Genomic DNA, 20,205 nt, shown 5'->3' with positions numbered 1-20,205 from the left:
TGCCATTTGGCGCATAAACTGCCTAAGGTTTTTTTTGTTTGGCATTTGGCATTTGGTGTTTCTTAAGACTTGACTATAACAAGTTTAAGTAGAAATATTAAGCACTTGTCAAAAAATAAATAGAAATATCAACCATAAGCAAAACATTAGTATAACGGACCAAACATGATTTTATCATGGGCAAGTCTTAATGCTCCGTATAAAGACGACTTACGTTAATTTTATTATAACACGGACAACTTAAGGGCAAATTTAACAAATTTTATTGTAACTTTAATTTTATGATAAGACTGTTAGGATAACTTTTAACTTATTTTATAAAAATGATAGCTTTTATAATATAATATATAGGGTAACTTTAAATATTTTTAAATTGTTTCAAAAAAAAATTTTAAGTAATTTTAACCCGTCTTACAATGAGTTAATGAAACTCCACCTTAACCAAACAATTGTGTTTTATCATAATTTACTCTATTGAAATCCAATTTAGTATATGTATTTACTTTCTACAAATAGCCATTTGGATTTTTGCAGTTGGTGTCTCTTATGTTCATTTGGTAATACTGCGTTAATGCCACACTAATCTGCTTTTCTTTTACTTCCTTCGTATGATTCAAAGATTAGGTGCTACTGCCACACGCCCACTGCCTACACCTATTCTTTAGCTTAGCAACATCGTAAGGAAAAAGTCCTATTAAATCGGAACGAGCGTAAAAAGCTGCACCAAACATTTACGAGAACATAAGATTTAACTGAGGAAGCAAACACTTAGAAATGTCAGGTAGCCATTGAAGAACTACAAGCAAAAGCACCTGCATTGGACCGTATACAGCATATAATCGATTCATATATCCTGCAGAACAGACTTTATAAACTCATTTATAAATAAGAATGAGGGATACCAAAATTGCAATTGTCTATTCTTCTCCAGAAGCTCAGTAATGAATAAGTACAGGAAATTTAGTTCTCAGTGTGTCAATATTTGCATTAGTTACAGCATTACAAAGTTGATTCCACCCTAAACTAATTACTTCAAGAATCAAACTTCAAGGACACAGCTTCTGAAGGAGCATAGATTTTTACACATCCATACAACCCACTAGACTATGTTTAAAAAAGGGTAAGAACACGAAAATAAAAACTGTTTTGCTGCCTACACTACTCAGGAAACAGAAAAGTGCCGGACCATATCCACTAGGCATGTATATCACCTACTCTAGTAGCTGCTGTATTAATTTGACATTCATGACAACTTTAAAGAAGACGCGACATTGATGAGCGGGATAATACTCTTCACAACTAATCTGCCGTTGGAAACAAATTTTCTCAGATGATCAGAATGGAAGAGTCATAAGTTAGGGTGAAACTTCATAGTCGTAATCTGAAGAATAAGACTGCTAAGCTCTACAGAAACTTGGTTTCTACAATTGCGGTGGATCATATTATTTTCCCAAAGAAACAACTCAGGCACCAGATTTTCTTCTTTTCCTCGGCAATCTACCTTGTGAAGTTTCAGCAGTTTCAAGTGATTCAGTTTGAGCACCCTCTTTCGAAACGTCCGCCTTTGAGGTTTCAAGCATTGACTGATTGCCTTCTACATTCATCCCAGACTTCGGAGGTGAGGATATCTTTCCACTGGCCACATCCAATGTACTGGTATCTGCACTGCCACACTCAGGGACAGCAGTAATAGTATCAGCCAAAGCACTCTCACCTCCAATGCAAGCAACACTATGAGGAGTACTGCTATTTGATACAGCTCGGGTCATGTTTGCTTCTAAACGTGATGGATGGTGATTTAAGCTCCAACGAGCATTGCCAAACCATTTGTCCACCTGCACAAGAAAGCATTTTAAGAATAGGGACAAGCATACAGTAGGAAATTTCATCAGTTGTGAAGAGATTCCACCAACCTTGTTAGCTGTGAGTCCAAGTTCATTTGCCAGCTTCTCTTTTGCTTCACGATCAGGATACTGATTTTCCTTAAATGATTCATAGAGTCTCTGCACACCACATAACATAATTTGAATTAAAACAGGAAATGATAACCGAAGGTCTATTACAGGAATTGATCAAAGTGAGTAGTCCAGATTTTTAAGTTAACTATCTCCTCGGTTACTGTCAACTACTCCCCATATCCCAAAATGTGACCCAAGGTGAAAAACACTGCATGTGATGAGATTTTCTTGAAAATCCCAGATCTTGTTGTATACTAATACCTCAGTCACTGTACAACTAGAATCAATAAGCAAACAAGTCATATATACAACTAGAAGTCAGTAAGAAAACAAATTGTTGCAATTTTAAGGAACAGGGGAAGCGTACACATCCACAGAAAAATAAAGAGCAGCAACATGAAACCAATTTGAGCTCCACTGTAGCATAATCCAAAGATATTACAAATATACACAGCCTATACTCATGATCAAATGAGTGGCAAGACCATTAATGAAGCTGGTTCTAGATTAATCTAATAAAAAACTAATCAATAAAACAAAAAAAAAATATTGCAACAAAAAATTCTTCTTTTATATCTCGCGAGAGGATAGGCAAACAACTTCAAATTCTTAAGGTTCATGGAAAAACTCAGTCTTGACAAATTCAGCATAAAACTAGAATAATTCTGAAGTTTGATCACCAACAAGTACATCGCAACTCACCCATTGACAGTATAATGCTATCCCAAATTACTGAAATCAAATAACATTCATAGTACCTTAGTCACAGTTTCTCCAAGCCGATTATATGGTGGTCGCCTTTTACTACTGCCAGCAGGACTTTTTTTCTGAGGGCTTTCTTGCAGCGGAACTGGTGACCCTTTTGCAGCTTGACTATTGGCCTTTGGTCGACCTCTTCTTCGAGGAGCACCAGAGCCACAAGTGCCATCAGCCGAAGCTGAGGCACCCATATTTGAAACTGAAACAGCTTTTTCTTGACTGTTTTTCCTTTTTCTTGTTCCAACCACATTTGTCCATTCGTCATCATCATCACTTGGATCCGAAGCAGCATTTCCATATGTTTCCTTAATAAACAAAAACATATCAAATGGACAATCACCACCCATCAGATATAGAAGCTTTCATTCATTTCACACCCCAAAAAAATGAAGAGCACTATTTTAAAAATACAATATTTATTATTTATCAAGTGTGGATCCACAATGTAATCAATTCAACAAATTGAACCTCATATAGGCTATAACTTCCAGAAGGGATATGGTTCAGTCCTTTGTTATTTAAATGCAGTACAAGATATCCTAAAATTCATATACAGATGATAAAAACCTTCCACCTTGCTTACTAACAACCTGACTTAGGTACAGGCAAAAAACTCAAGAAAAGGACAAGGTAAGAGAATTAATCTTCTGATCAAAATGGTTCAGAAGTTATAAAACATGTTCCAGATCAAGCACAATCAAAAATAACATTAACTGGCAGAACACACACACACACACACACACACACACACACACACACACACACACACAAAAAACCTCAAGATTCAGCCCTCAGTACATGCAAATAGAATGACTGTACATATCAACTCCCCTAATTTTCTTCTGAAACTACAGCATTCAAAACAAATCAATTATGGAAGTTCATTGTAAAGGATCCGCTTTGAAAAAACTTCAGTCACATAACTCCAAAAACTAACTCCACCAAAATCCAGCCTCAATAAAGAACATGACACATCTCAGCTCTAGTTTCCTGGAAGACTAGCTGTCATTTTGTTTCTAATAAGTCAACAAGATTAATCATATTTTAAGTTAAAAGAGAGAATAGGGAAAGAACAGAAAAAATATGCATTTTCCAGTGGGCAATACTTACATCATAGAGCTTCTTGTAGTCCAATCTCTGCACACATCTCTTACTAGTAATAGGTGAAGATTCACCTAAGTCTTGCTCCGGTTCAAAAGGTAGAGACGGTTCATTGATGTCCGAAGTACCATCATCACCGATTGCTGCACCTAGATCCTCAGAAGCAGATGTAAAATCTGAACTTGAACTTTCAGGCTCAGCTCCTTCTTCTTCATTAACATTTGCTGCATCAGGATTGAAATCATCATCCTCAGAATCATCAGAAGGAAGCCCAAGATTTTGCTCGACCCCACGTATGGACCCAAGATCCTCTGAAACAGAAGAGAAATCATCATCCTCAGATTCATCAGAATCAGACTTAGCAGAGCTTGATTCATTCCCTTCGGCATTGGCATCATCATCTGTGCCATCAGGGTTGTATTCATTATCCTCGGAATCATCTGAAGGGAGACCCATAACATCATCCAGCTCCTTGGAGACCATAGCTGATACAGCATCAGGAAAAACTTTCTGCAGGAATGATGCATTATTAGAATGAAGCAAAAGATAAATAAATAAAAAGAGGGTCAATACTCAATACAAAGGGTGATGCCTTGAAATACCTCCCATTTGTCCTCAATTGCAAGTCTTGTTCCTTGAGAATCATTAAGTAAATCAACACAGTCAAGTTTGCAATCACACGCTGGACATAGCCAGCCCTCATCACCAGGCGGAACTGAACAGAACAGCAGCAGAGAACCCATGAGAGATTAATTCAATATATATATAATAAAAATGATGAGAGTCATACTATCAATGAATCAATGAGACTTTACTTTCTTCAGTTAGCAAAGGTGGATCTAAACAGTACTGGTGGAATCCACGCTCACAAATACCGTCACAAAGAATAATGTCATTGCCTGGGGATAAATCTTTAGATGCACACTTGGCACAGAATATCTGTTACAGAAAATATAGAATAAAATTCAGGAGCAACTCTTCAATATAAGATATCTCCAATGAAATCTAAATGAAGTACAAGAATATATGTATACAAAAGATTCTAGTTCTTACATCCTCACTATCAATGAGACCATCAGCATCATATAACGTCTCTGGGAACTTCCCTTCTGCAAGCATTGAATCAAGTCGCTGAAATAAATCCCTAATTTTCAACTTCGAGCGATTTATATCAGCCTTAGCACGCTGAAGCTCCTTCTCCGGCCTTAACTTCTCTAAGCTGTAACATCAGAGCAGACAATCAACAAAGCCAATCCATGCTGCAATATACAATATGCAGTAAAACCAGTGTGGGCAAATTCTGACAAAGCCAATAACCTACATTTCCTGCAAGTCTTTGAAGGTAAATGAGGCTTCTTCAGCCACCTTTGAAGGCAAACAGTTATTTGATTTCCAAATTGCTACAAAACCACACTATTGAGAATCATATGATAAAAAGAAACATTTTGGATATTCCATTCATGAAAGATGAATAATCATCCATAGCATATGCAACAATGGTACAATTGCTATTGGTACATTATCCCAACTTTGAGTTCCTCAAGTGATCTCAGAGCACAGTATTGGGCCACCAGAGATGGGACACTACAGTTTCATCATTTGGAGTAGGGGCTCATAATAGAACAAATGATTTCAATTTCAATCCTGGTTTTAAATGAGCATTTTGGAATCAGAAGACCGTATCCAAGTCCATTTTAGATTGTGGTATGGAAAGGGTTCAATGGAAAAGCTTTTAAGAAAATGTTCATTCAGCATTTTGGACAATGTACTCAGCATGCTAATATATAAAGTGCCATTTCTTGCAATATTGGTTATGAGGCACCATCAAACCTCACCTCTCCTAGAAACTATTAACAAAAAGTCAAAAAGTCATTTAACCAATGTACTCAAATTTCTAAGAAAATTTGGAAACGGGTGGCAAGAAATTCGAAAAATATTTACGTTTCATTTTTAATATGATCATCTGTTAAAACACAAGTAGTTCAATTATAAAAAATATGAAGAAGGAAAAAGAAAGCAACCAACATGAACAAGATCAAAAGATACATGTTCAAATGTTCAATACACACACTCTTGTTGACTAGGCTAGACTCCCCTTCCCTCATTTACTCTATCTTGAGGACCCTAACCATTGCAATTCCCCACAAAACAGAGTATCAGTGCTATTTCTCTACTTCTTTCATTGCAAGCAGATCTGACTAATTGCAGTTCTGCCACCACCAACCAAAGCTCATCTCACTGCCCTATAGTTCTAGGTGTGCATACCTTCTCATCTATCACTAATTTTACTATTAAATCTTTTTTTGCCAAAGATACATGCATAAAGATTGCAGTATTGAGCGGAAAGCATGTATGTGAGTGAAATTATGTTTCATGTGCATTTTTTGGGTGAGTTTTTTCCTCAAAATGTTTCAACCCTTTTCAAAACATTATGGCAAGTTTCAAAACAGGTTAGAGAAATGTTACTTCTATTTTTTGACAATTCTTTGCATCAAAGACATAGATACCTATAATATAACTTATTTCGCTAGATATTACGGAGCTAGGATAAGCAATGACTCAAGGTTCACTTTTTCCCTACAGGAACAACCTAGCATAGAAGTAGCCACTAGTCTGATAAATCAATGTTTTTGCAACAAGCCAATAGCAAAGCCTAACATTCAAAGATTACAAACTTCCGTTGTTTTCGCAGTCCACTAGAATTAGTAGATTATGAGAAGAGTTTTGAATCATTTTAAGTTTGATAGGAAAATAAAAAAACTGGTTCAGTGTCTACTCTAAGTAACCAGAATCAAAAGACTAAGAATCTTTACAACATTAAACTCTTCTCATGCCCCATCCATATTAAATTACCATAACTTGAGTCACTAAGATGAATTTATGCCTTCATGGTCTTAACGAGAATGATTATAGGTTACCTAAGTACTGAATTTTAGAAGGCACCAAGAGACCCTTGTAATTAGTCCTCTGGATATAGTTCACAATGCAAAACATGAGAAAGTCGGCACAAGTTGCATACAAACAATGACATCAGATATTCCACCCACAAAAATGCTAGCCATGCCAAATATTATAGGAGAAAGGATCACCAGAAAACAATATTTAAAAAAAGAACAAATATAAACAAACCTTTGTCCCCTCCATCCTTCACTGGAATAAGCATCAAGTAAATTTTGTTCATAGTGAATCCTGTGCAGTAAGTATCTCAAATGCTTTCGCATTTTTGAGAATGCATCATCAGATTTTCCGTCCTTGCCCTTCCCTTTTTTCCTTCCTCTTCTTCCAGTGCTTCCCTTTGTAGTTTCCTGATTAGTACTTGGTTCAGGATCTTTGGAGTTCTCATTTGACCTGGAGCGCAAGTCCCTCTTACTAGCTGCTGATAATTGTCGAGGGGTTTTCTTCTCTAAAGCTACTACAGCCTTAGGCCTTCGGCCCCGTATAGACTGTTCGTTAGCATTATAGGCTGGAGCTGCTAATACCACAATGCGTACCTTATCACCTTCAGGGGATGGTGTGGAATGTGCATTAGGAATAACCTCAGTGTCACAAGCAACACCTGGAGGTGTGGTCTGTGCATTAGGAATAACCTCGGCATCACAAGCATCACATTCATTTGTCTCAGTTTTACCACTACTCTTTAACATATCACTAATCAAAGTTTCTTCATCTTCGGCCAGGGAAATCTGGACACCTTCCATCTCAAAAAGAACATTTGTATCCTCTTTACCTTCTGCATTCAGCTCAGCTTTGTCTGGTCCTGCTTCAGAATCATCCCTTTCTTTCAACCCTGGTTGCTCACATTTCACACTTTCACAACCGCCTTCCCTCTGATTTTCTGACTCGTGTTCAACTCTTAAGCTAACATCCACTCCCTCTAAGGAGATTTTATCCGAAACCAAATTGCTCATTTGCACAGGCTCCCCTAGTTGATTACCAATACTTCCAACCTCATTCTTAGACAGTTCTACCACTGATTTCTCTTTGGCAATCATATCATTTTGATTTCCCATTTGCAACTCCTCTACAATTGGCTCAACAACCGAACTTTGATAACCGAAAACTTGATTTTCATCAATCATTTGTTCAGGTATCGACGCGTTTCCAAACTTTCCTGAGCTCGTAAACTCAGCCATGTAGCTTGAACAACTAAATCAACAAAGGCTCCATCTTAAAAAATCAACCAATGCCATGAATGAATCCTCCACCTATGCTCTACACCAGAAGTTCCGACAGACACTGAAACCTACCCAAATCATAAATTGAAGCAAACTCAATACCCAGATCGATATATCAAGCATACAACTGCAACAAGTTCATTCAGCAAGTATTTGAGCACTTACTTTAACAAGAAAAAAAAAATTACCAATACCTAAATTTCTTTTCTTTTCTTCTTCTTTTTACAAGACAACAAATCCAAAATCATTTTAATGAGCAACACAAAAAACCCATCAATTTTAACAACAAAAAAATCATACCCACAAGATAAAATCCCTAGATTCAACAGAAAACAATTGAAATACACTTCTTTTATTTGAATAGATAAGGTAGGAGAGAGAAAAGTACCTTCATCCCAGGTAAAACAGCAGCAAGAGAACATGGAGTTTGGATTGAAAGAGCAAAAATGAGCACCGGAAAAATGGCGGAAGAAGCGGAGCGACGGCGTTGGAGTTGTCGGCTGAAGCGGAGCTAGGTTTTGTGTTTGTGTTCGCGAAAATTGAGGGGGAAAAAAAGGGAAGATGGAGGTGTGACTGAGAGGACTTGAACACGAATTCCGGGAGAGAGCAATGGTTCAAAATATATTACGGAGAGAGTGCTAAAAAAGTTGGTGGTTTGGAATTCCCTTTTATCTTTTTTAACCTCCCAATCGCATTTGCGCTCATACTCGCACTATATCATTTACTCGTTTTGATAGAGGTCTAACATATTAAGATAGATCGAAATGATTAGTAACTTGCAAGAGGTGTGGGTTTAGTATGATTCATGTCAATACTCGAACATCTTAATAGGTTATACTACGTACTTGAACATCTTAACGATAAGGTGTAAAGGTGCTCGCACTTTGTCAATTACTCATTTTGTAATAGGTCTAACATGTTAGGCTATATCAAGATGATTTGTGACTTGCCAAATGTGTAGGTTTGGTATGGTTCATGTCAATACTCAATCATCCTAAATCCTAATAGGGTTATATTAAGGGTCTGTTCTCATACGTTGAAATTCAGTTCAATTCAGTTCAGCTCCTAATTTCCTTCTCTTATAAAATATTCAGTTCAATTCAGTTCAGTTCAGTTCAGTCAATGAGAACATGCCCTAAGTAGTAAGTGTGGTTCATGTCTAACTTACTAAGCTAGATTGGGTTGATTTATAAGAGGTGTAGGTCAAATATGGTTTCTTTCATTACCATATAATTGTAATTGTAATACTACCTCCGTTACATATTATTTGCAACGATTAGACATTTTCCCTCTCTACTTTATGTCAAATCGTTGCAAATAATATGTAACGGAGGTAGTATAAATTACCTTACTCGCCCCACCCTTACTCCCAAGAGTCCTTGCCCGCCTACTCGAATAAGTTAACCTATAAAATGTATGGTCTGATAGGTTTTAGCTTATCATGATTAAAAAAAAAAGGTGAATGACTACCGTGGTACCCTTAATTTAGTAGTTCTAATATTGAATAATTTATTTGTAATTATTTCATGATAAACATTAGCACAAGGATGTTTAGTTCTTCCAACAAAAATCACAAAGTAGAAAAGAATACTAGCAAATTCATGCATCAGTTAGTATTTTTAATACTTGTATAATAATTTCCTTAATATCTTTAAAAAAAAAATTAATTAAATACAAATAAATACAACTTCTTGGAGTACAACTTGTATACTTAGGGTCTATTCTGATTGACTGAATTGAGCTGAACTGAACTTATTGGAGTTGAACTGAACTGAATATTTTATGAGAGAAGGAAATTAAGATAATAATTGAACTGAACTAAATTGAACTAAAATAAGCTGAAGAGAACAGACCCTTAGTGACCTTGATTTTCTCATAAAAGTATCATTTTCTTGAAGGGTAAAAATAAAATAATATAAGGCCACCAATGCAACAGAGTTGCAGAGCATTATTACATTACAGTACATGTTACATCCACGGTTAATAAACATGCTTTGGTAAGGTGTAAGGGGACGCATATTCTTAGGTACACACTCATGCACCTAGAAATAGGTGTAACAACAATATAATATGAATATTAACTTTTCAAAAAGTGAACATAGGTATAAAAAATTATAAACATTAGCTTTTCAGAAAGTGAACTTAGGCATAAAAATGTGTGATTTTCGATTTCTTATGTGGTGACTTTGTGATTAACTTCGATTGATTAGGTTATACTACCTTCGTTAACATTTAGTTGCAACTTTAGGGTATTATTTGAGAGACATAAAATATTACAAAGTTGCAACTAAATGTTAACGGAGGTAGTATATGATTTTCTTAATTCTAACGAATTGAATTTTATCTGATTTTGTGCATTTTTTAATCAATGAACATAATCATGCAAAAATATGAACATATGCATAGGTTCCCTTAAATTTGAACATTAGCTTTTCATAAAGTGAACATAGGCATAAAAAATATGAGCTTATGCATTTCAGAAAGTGAACTTAACATTTCAAAATATGAACGTAAGCATTGGTTTTCTTAAAGTGAATATAAGCATTCAAAAGGTGAACATATACGTAAAAAAATATGAACATAAACATTTAAGAAAGACAACATATACATAAACAGATTTAATTAATATTTCATGAACAACACTACATATTTACATTATGAATATTTGAAATGATATATGAACATATAAAATATTATTATGAATATAATGCATTTAATTATGAACATAAAAATTTAAAGAAATAAAAAATAATGTGATTATGAAACATATGCATATAAGTATTAAATGTTCATTTTTTTACGTGTTCATTTTTTATTATTAAATGTTCATATTTTTTTATGTTCATATTTTTTTACTAAATGTTCATATTTGTTAACTAAATGTTCATTTTGTAGAGTGTAGTGTTGATTTTTTTTACGTTGTTGCACCTATCTAAGGTGCACAAGGGTGCACCTTAGACTAATTGGTAAGGGGACTTGAAAAATCCAAAACCTAATGGATTGAAAAAAAGTTGGGACAATAGTCTGAAGTCCAAATTTCAAGTCCAAAATTTTTTTGGACTATACTCAGGCACAACCTTGTCAAGTTTATAATCCAATCTATAGTCCAAAGTCTATATATATATACCTCTAATGTGTAAGAAAAAATTCACTAAATATGCCCATAATCTATAATTAATCAATTCATCAGTATTACTTATAATTTGAGAGGAAATTATCCCAAGTACATAATTTTTACTACTAGATTATTATAAAATCTTAGAGATCTCAAAGCCTTATTAAGGGCTCTTTAATATTTTTAAGGATTAAAATAAGGTATTTTTGGATTAATTAGGTTCGCAAAAAGGAGTACAATATTGTAGTTCTCCAACAATACTTCAATATTATCCATCTTAAGTCATAGCTTGCTTGCTTGCATCATTGCATATGCACACTCGTAGGAGCAGACTACAACCTATGGAGTACAGAGCACATCATCTAAGCTAACTGTAAGTGATACAGGATATCCATTACATTTCCATCAAAAATAGAAATAGAAAGTAGCTGCTCATCTCAAACAACTTTGGTAAATATTAATGCCGATGATCATAAGAAGCATTAGTGCATAACATAACAACACAACGCTAGCAAATACTAACACAGAGGCAGACAGACACACGTTTAACGAATGGTGTGAAGATTTAACTGGATTGCTGAGAGACAAAAAATGATTTAACAAGAAAGAAATTATATACAGTTGAACGTCAATTCTTTGCACTAGGAGAACTCATGTTACGGAGTATGAAAGAAATCCAAACCAAAGTCACTATTGTAAAACGGCATAAGAAAAAGCGATGAAAATAACTTGAATCAAATAAAGTTGCCCACTCAGCATAGTCCTTCAGCTAAGCCCCTTTCCAAGATTAATGGTGTAGTGGAAATTAAGCTATGCTGAACCATTTGTTCCTCTAGTTCACGCCATTCTACAAGGAACCTGGACTTTCTCGTCTCAAGGTCTATCATAATACCTTTCTTACACTTGCTTTTGTGAATTGCCTATGCCCTTTCAACAAAGAGAACTAACCATTCGAATTTGAATTGCATTGTCTGGAGATCTAATAGGGATGAGTTCAGGTTCTCAGCTTGTTGGTATTTCAAGGACTCCCCTGTATTTTCTTGAAGAATAATTATCATCTTTGCAAGTGATTCAAAGGAAAATGTAAGAAGGCCTTCAATTACATTCCCATTATTATCCCATATTTTTTGCATGAAAAGCTGATAAGCACAGAAATTGAACATGTAATTTACTTGTTGACTAATGAACATACCTTTAAACTTGTAAGTAAATCTGCATCAATCAACTTTGGACTTGAAAATTGGTATTGCCAAGTCCAAGCTGACATCGTTTCTAGAAAATTCTTCTCTAAAACACTTAGGATGCATAGATTAAGCGTTAATTACATCAGAAGGAGTATTAGCTAGTATATCACCAGTAAAATTAGAGTTATGGTTTACAGACCCCAAGTTACAGTCTTTCGCAAAAGACTCACTAGAAACAGGAGGTGGGTGATACAAAATATTGGTTCATGACCTCCAAGTTACATGACTTACATCTAGCATAGAGTATTAGCTGGGACATCACCAACAAAATTAGAGTTATGATTTACAGACCCCAAGTTATAGTCATTCGCAAAAGCTTCACTACAAACAGGAGGTGGGTGATAAAAAATACATAAATGGTTCATGACCTCCAAGTTACATCCAGTATCCTTAAATACTAAATTCGTTACTGTATTAGAAGTTCTTTCTTCAAAGTGCAATTCCAGATGGTGAAGCTCCCTTAACAGGTCCCTGTAATTATAGAGCAAAATTGCAACATTAGAATTTGACTTTCTAATTTCATCTACTCTATTGCCCTTTTCGAGTCAGAGCACAGAATGACATCTCCTCTAAAACACTTACTTTAAGAAAATTGCATGAGCAGATTAAGAAAAATTTGCTAGTTTCTGGCAAGATACTCATAGGAGTAAGCAGGCTAGCCACCAGCATAATGATGCCTAGTAAAATACCTGGTGAGGCGAATTCATTGCTGAAACTGATGTGCCATTGTTCTCACCTGAGACCTCTGCGACAAAACCCAAGTCATATAAGCTAAAGAAATTATATTCTCAATGATTAGGTAAGGGGTAAAAAGAGAGGGAAAAAGGAAGTTCCAAAACCCTCCCCTGTCTGAGTGAAACAGATATGTAACCTTCTAGAGATGTGTCTATTTGGTCCAAGGGTGAAGAAGATTCCTCAACTGCTGGCTCGTTCTCCCCATGCTGTGAGCTAGACTCTGAATCACTTTCTTCCTCTGAGCTAGACCCTGAACCACTTTGTCCCTCATCCTCCTCGGGCTCTGAACCATTTTGTTCCTCATCCTCCTCGGGCTCTGAACCATTTTGTTCCTCATCATCCTCAGACTCTGAACCATTTTGTTCCTCATCCTCCTCAGACTCTGAACCATTTTGTTCCTCATCCTCTTCAGAATCCCCATCTGAGCCACTCGAACTGGCCGGAGGTGTCAAAATGTTAGCATTTTTGCTACACAAACTATGATATCAAAGTATATTTTAAGCTATAACACAAAGAATTAAATCAGAACATGATATTATGGCATGCATAGCAAAAGAACAAGATAAAACTCAATCATCAGACCATCAAAACGACAAAGGTTTTTTACACAATAGACTTCCTGAACAAAGCAGGCTGCTAAAAGGATGTGCATGTAGCAGGGTAAATTTATCAGCAGTACAAATATGCAACACTTAGTAAGCACTATGTTTCCAAAATCATTTTAGATCCAAAATGATGATTTACAATACTCCAAAATTATCACCATTCAGAAAATTTTAAGCCACTCATACATGTACATGGATCAATCATGAGACCAATACCAAACTATATATTACCCAAAAAAAAAAGAAGCAATGGAGCAAATTATCAAGCATGCAGTCATGCACTAGTTATACCACATTTTTATGAGAGCTAAATTTACAATTTTAACAGATTAAATATGAGATTTTACCTAGATGAGGAGCTCGCGTCTGACAAGATCCAAGAAGGAATCGGCCAAAACAATTTACACAATTCCGGGTAAAATGATATAGGCTGAAAAGAATTCTCAACCATGGAGAACACACCAATCTCGAGGTGACTTGTTGCTCCTAGAAACAATCCTCCATCAACAACGTAATCTCCAGCATTATTAGGAAAACAATGCTTAGGGAACAAAATACAATCCCTTTCCCAAACCGGAAGATAATCCGCTTCAACAAAGAAACACTTATCATAAGACACAAACAATATCTGATCTCCAAAACTAGTAACTCTCTCCCACTTGTGCGACTCCTCATTCAGCTTAAACACCTTAAACTGGGTATCCCCTCGACCAATCATGTACAACTCATCATCATGCTCCATCAAAAGCTTGCGCCTATCACCTACCTCACTCGCATCAAGCGGTTCACTTATCACTTCAATCACCTTTCCATCATCACCATTGATAAGGAAAGCTTTCCCAAATCGAGTTAAAGCACAAAAATGTCCCTTAAACCTCTCGATAGCATCAAATCGAAGATTATAGCCTAAATCCGTAAACTTCCATTCCCCATTAGTCCTCATAAGCCCCAACATCCCCCCTTGACCAAGCGACAAAACTACCACCACACCAGTTTTGAACCATAAAGATTTAGTCTTAACAGGATAATTTCGCCAATTGTAAAATCTAGAATCAAATAAATCATCATCACCATCAACAAAACGAAGTTTATAGCTCATATCGCAAGGATGAGGAGAGTAATCATTCAATTTAAAGGATTCAGGAAGATTACCAATATCAAGGCGATTATTAGTAATAGGATGACGAACTTGAAGCTTATTAGGGTTCAATTGATCAACTAGAATAATCCAGGCAATGGAATTGGGTTTGTGAATCGGACGTCTTAAAATGTAGATGAAACTAGTAATTAGAACTACAGGTTTACCTAAAAAAGTAGGAATTTGGAGGGGAAATCCAGGAAGAAACATGCTGAATGGACGACGGCAAGATTCACGCCAATTTTTGCAAACTCCTCGAAAATGCCGGTAATCGTCGCTGTGATCGGGAAAGCAATCGGCGATTTGTCCGAGCAATTCTTTGGGGAGTTCCGACCAATCTACATCTCTGACCTTCATACTCGGCGTCTCCTGATTCATTTTCTGGCAAATTGGAAACCCTAATTCTCTCAGTTCTTCCCCAATTCGTGTTTCTAGGGTTTCTCTAGTGGTTGTGAAATGAAAACAGATAGTACAAGTAACTGTGTAATTGTGTAAGTGGATTGGGTTCTTTTGGCGCCAATACAACACTTCCTAGTAACGACTAACGAGTACTAAATTATTATTACTACCTCCGCTTCGGATTACTTGCAACAAAGTACAAGTTTGCGTAGGTCGAGGCAAAAGATTGAAGTGTGTTTAATTAAGAGGTGGATATAGTATTAGCAGAGATAAAATGGAGGGAAAGGGAAGTGGTCCCTTATTTAGCTTTAGTTAACAAGTGGGTGGGAATCTTTTTGGAGGGTTTTTTCCCCCCTTTTTGCTGACTTTTCAGCAAGTTTCCCACTTGATTTGGGAAATTTGTTTTTCCCTCCAAATTTTTCCACGAAAATTTAAACTTCCACCCAAATTCAAATTTTTGCATTCAAATCAAACAAAATGGCCTCTTTATAAAGAGGACACCTCTCCGAACACACCCATTTTTTTCAGTTCTGTTCAAATGGGATAATTTGGGAGGGGGGGTGATAATATCCTACAGTTTTTCACAAACACCATCAGAATTAAGTTTCACAAAATACAGGCAGCCCTAGTAAATTACATTTTCCCTAACATTAGTTGTTAAAAATCCTAATTCTAAGTGTTGAGTTAGTAATAGCAGCCATATTTACTGAATTAGGCTCCATTGAAGACCGCAAAAAAAACCCACAGCCGCCACTTCATCATCTTCCCTAGCTCTGCCAAAAAAAAAAAGCAAGGGACTCATGGAATTCTTTGAATCTGATTTTTATGGGATGCATCAGATGTATGAAGATGAACAGCAGCAATGGGACTACTACGGCATGGGACTTCATGATTCAATCCAACAAGAATCAGAAATGGAACATGAGCAGCATACAGGTGAAGATCAAGCTGATGGGTATGATGCAGATGCTGATGACACACAAACAGAGACAGAAGGAACTCCAAATGAAGAAACAGAAGGCAGGAGAGCAAACAGAGAACTAACAGTGTATGAAAAGAGACAACTAGTTGATGAAATTTTGGTGAACATGGAAGGGGGCTCATTACCATTTGGATTTTTATCCAAAATGGCCAAAAAGCACAATGTTCACATATCAACAATAACTAGATGGTTCCAGGTAATTAAAAAACATTTAGGGGAGGGGACTGTTATTGATGTTAGGACAAAGAAATTAGGAAAAACAGGGCCTAAACCCAAGAATATTCAGATGAGTGGTTAGTCTCTGTCCCTCTATATAAGAGGACTACTGAAAGGAGCTATGCTGCTGCCCTTCATGTCTCATCTTCAGTGATACACAGATTAAAAAAAAAAAGGGAGACTTAGAACACACACATCTACTAATCACCCAGCACTCACAGAAAATCACAAGATAGCTAGACTAAAGTGGGTTTTAAGCAATGTTAACCCTGTTCCATCAGTTGGGAACCCAACTTTCAGAGAAATGAGACACTCAATACACATTGATGAAAAGTGGTTCTACTTGAACCCAGAAATAAGAACTTTTTACCTGCTACCAAATGAAGATAACCCATACAGAGCTCAACAATCAAAGAGGTTTAAATTGAAGGCTATGTTCATGGGTATGGTAGGGCAGCCACTATATGATGAGAACAAGACTCTATTGCATGATGGGAAGTATGAGTTGTTTCCTTTTGTCAAGTATGAAGTAGCAAAGAAGACAAGCTAAAAACAGAGCCAAGGGTACCTTGGAAACTAAGGCTGTCCAGTCTGTTAACAAGGATGCTATAAGAGACATGCTAATCAACCATGTAATTCCAGCTCTACATGAGAAATGGCCCCCTCAATTACCCAAGGATATAGTTATACAGTGGGATAATGCTAGGCCACACCAAGTCCCTAAGGATTCAGAATTCACAGAGGCATGTCAAGCATATGGGTTCAACATAGAGTTTGTCTACCAACCAGCACAAAGTCCAGACTTAAATGTGTTAGATTTAGGTCTTTTCAGGGTCATACAGTCCATTCAGTATCAGTCATTCCCCAAGAACCTTGATGAATTACTAGAAAGGGTAAAAGAAGCTTGGGAGGAATTTGTTCCAACAGTTAACAAGTATACATGGATTACCCTACAATCTGTCATGCTGGAAATACTAGAAAGGAATGACAACAACAACTTTGCTCCCCCACACATAAAGAAGAGACATTTGGACAGCCTAGGGCAACTACCAGAGTTACTACAAGTTGACAGAGAGCTTTTGAACGGAGTGGTACAGTATCTGGACACAGTAGAAGTAGCAACAACAAGCAACCAACAACATCATGACAACATGGAGGTAGATGCAGGCTAAGCAAGTAAGAGACAGTGAAGAAGCTTTTGGGACTCATTGACTGCCACACATAACCATGCAAAGCATATCTTATTTTTTTGTCTATGTTTAAGTATTGGTTATGTGTATTTTGGTAAATACTTAGTCCTCATTTGTAGGTAGTCATGTGTTAGTGCTAAAAGGAATAGGCTCCTAACTTTTGTAAGTTGAACATGTTTTTGTTTGAATGAATAAAGGAAACATATTTCCATCAGATAGGGTGTGTTTTCACTCAAAGCAATCTTGACAGTGGGTACCTCCACAGCAACATCAAAAGAAGTCACAAGGAGCATCCACACTAATCAATAAGCTATCAGTTGAGTCCCTTCATCATTTGGAAACTTTTAACACTGATACATATGAAAGGGGGGGACTCAATGCATCAAATATGATCAGGAGCAAAGGGACTCATATTCAACCAGCAGCAGGGACTTCTCATGGCAGCATTTACAAGATACAGGACTAATGGAGCATACTAAGTCACTCATGAGCCAACATTCACAACATACACAGCATTAATCATAAGTCCACCAACAATAAACAACACCAACATTCACAGCTTTAACCATAAGTCCACCAACAACAAACAACAGCAACATACATAGCCTCATATGCACACACACAACACCAAACAGATCCAACCACAACAACAAAAACAACAAGAACAAGAGCCATTGCAGAATAGTATTAACAAGAAAAACAAGAAACAGAGCCAACAATCAACAACAACAACAACCAGATCCAACAATCAACAACAACAACAAACAGATCCAACATTTTGAAAACATAAATAAGGGCGAAAAATTAAAAATGAAAGGGTTCAAGAGTTTACGCTGCCCCATTAATTAGGGGGAATGTAGTACTGGGGGTAGTAGATCTGAAGGTAAGCCATGTACACATCGTCTGGCTCAAGACCCTCAGGGAGCCCAGATCTGATGCGCTTCGCACCAAAACTAGGACCAGCAGCACTCTCAGCCGTCAGTGGGTGGGACTCAGGTGGGCGAAGGACCTCCTCCGCAGTCAGCTCCCTGGGTTGAGACTCCCCAGTCTCAGATCCAGTATCTGGAACCAGATCAGCAGCTTCAGGGACAGAGTTTGCAGCCAGAGCTCCCACCGCAGCAGGAGTTTCCACCAGATCTAGCCCCGCTGCAGGGGTTTCAACCAGATCTGCAGCCACGGAAGGGGGACTTTGATTTTTTGAACGCTTTGGCCTCTCAACCGTCTCCTCCTCGTCACTGGAGATGTACTCCACCAGCTTAGCACCCCTGATCCTTCTACGAGCTATGATTGAAGCTCGTCTAACTGGTTTCATCTGACCCGTTCCTCGACGAGGAATAAACCTCGTAGCAGAAGGCGAGGAGAAGACTGCCTAGTGGAAGCGGAAAGGGACTCATAGCAGTGTAGATCGGTGTTTTTATCATCAGAAGAAGCCATTGTTTGAAAAAGAGAGAAGGAGAAAAACCAATAGAAGAAGAGAGAGAAACGGAACGATTGGGAGAGAAAGAGAGAGAAAAATGGGTATTTGAACAATTAGGGTTGGGTGGGTATGAATTCTGGGAAAAATAAACCCGGAATTCAATGCCTTCAACCATATTCAAGAGCAATTGAATGCAGGAGCAATGAATGAAGGTAGTTGGGGGATGAGAGATTTTAATAAAATTGGGTAAATTTGGTGGGAGTGGTTAAAATTAGTAAAATGGTGTTAAGAGTAACAAAATTAGATTAAGAGTAGTAATAAGGTGTTTATAAAATAAAGTAAGGGTAAATTGGTAAAATTGCAGTCAAAAACTTACTAAAAAAGGAAAGAAAAAAACTTATTGCGAGTAATGTGAAGCACCCATTAAAGGAAACTGTTGCAAGTAATCCGAAGCGGAGGTAGTATTTTTTTTCTTCACATTATCCAAACTAGCTTTAATTAAAAAAAATTATGGAAATTCTACAATATAATTTTTTTGGTACTAACTTTTTCAATTGTGCCCTTTTCTTTTGAAAATTATACATTGTAACCTCAACTTACAATTATATACGAGTATAACCTTAATTCTCACCCGTGAAATGTACTAATATACCCCATTTGTCCTTAATTTATTGATATATTTTAATCGGCACAATATTTTATACAAATTTAGATAATTAATTAGGGCCTGTTCACAATTACTTAATTTAGATATTTTAGAATTAGGGCCCGTTCACAATTATTTAATTTCAGTTCAATTCAATTTAGTTCAGCTCAAATCAGTTCAGTTCAGTTCAGCTCCTAATTTCCTTCTCTAAAAAAATATTCATTTCAGCTCCAATCAGTTCAGTTCAGTTCAATTTAGTAAATGTGAACATGTGGCCCTTAGTATAACTGTATAAGTATCAGTGTTAAGGGTACTTATTGTACACTATCCTAAAATATATTGTATCTAATATTTTAATTGTAAAAGTATTCATTGTACTCCCGAAATTATTGTTAGTGGAGTTGTTTTCGTCCTTGGAGATCGGGACTGTGATTTTTCCTTTTATTATTGAAGAGAGTTTTTCCACGTAAATTTCTTGTGTGTTGTTTCTGTAGTATAATATTTCATTATTTTTCCCAATATTGT

General features: G+C 36.6%; 2 protein-coding genes across 4 annotated transcripts; both read right to left on the bottom strand.

The window, feature by feature from the left end:
- Window positions 1-942: 942 nt before the first annotated feature.
- Window positions 943-8,662, bottom strand: LOC145598317 (homeobox protein HOX1A-like). Of its 3 annotated transcripts, none has more exons than XM_081654655.1 (9): window positions 8,382-8,662; window positions 6,948-8,120; window positions 4,872-5,037; window positions 4,634-4,757; window positions 4,421-4,533; window positions 3,828-4,328; window positions 2,717-3,022; window positions 1,914-2,003; window positions 943-1,835 (listed from the first exon to the last, which is right to left on the bottom strand). In XM_081654655.1, the coding sequence occupies exons 2-9, from the start codon at window positions 7,949-7,951 to the stop codon at window positions 1,464-1,466; spliced, it is 2,676 nt and encodes an 891-aa protein (XP_081510781.1). In that variant the 5' UTR covers window positions 7,952-8,120; window positions 8,382-8,662; the 3' UTR covers window positions 943-1,463. The 3 variants fall into 3 exon arrangements, with proteins under 3 accessions (XP_081510781.1, XP_081510780.1, XP_081510782.1); XM_081654654.1 differs by having other exon boundaries at window positions 6,948-8,061; XM_081654656.1 differs by lacking the exon at window positions 8,382-8,662 and adding an exon at window positions 5,140-5,218 and having other exon boundaries at window positions 6,948-7,138.
- A 3,779-nt stretch (window positions 8,663-12,441) lies between these two features.
- Window positions 12,442-15,323, bottom strand: LOC145598622 (F-box protein SKIP23-like). Its single transcript, XM_081654998.1, has 4 exons — window positions 14,040-15,323; window positions 13,224-13,522; window positions 13,042-13,097; window positions 12,442-12,823 (listed from the first exon to the last, which is right to left on the bottom strand). The coding sequence occupies exons 1-4, from the start codon at window positions 15,206-15,208 to the stop codon at window positions 12,782-12,784; spliced, it is 1,566 nt and encodes a 521-aa protein (XP_081511124.1). The 5' UTR covers window positions 15,209-15,323; the 3' UTR covers window positions 12,442-12,781.
- Window positions 15,324-20,205: the final 4,882 nt, after the last annotated feature.

This window comes from Chenopodium album, chromosome 20 (genome assembly GCF_948465745.1).
Source record: "Chenopodium album chromosome 20, dcCheAlbu1.1, whole genome shotgun sequence".
Taxonomy (NCBI): domain Eukaryota; kingdom Viridiplantae; phylum Streptophyta; class Magnoliopsida; order Caryophyllales; family Amaranthaceae; genus Chenopodium; species Chenopodium album.
The sequence above is the reverse complement of the archived record's forward strand: the minus strand, read 5'-3'. Positions and strand labels throughout refer to the sequence as shown.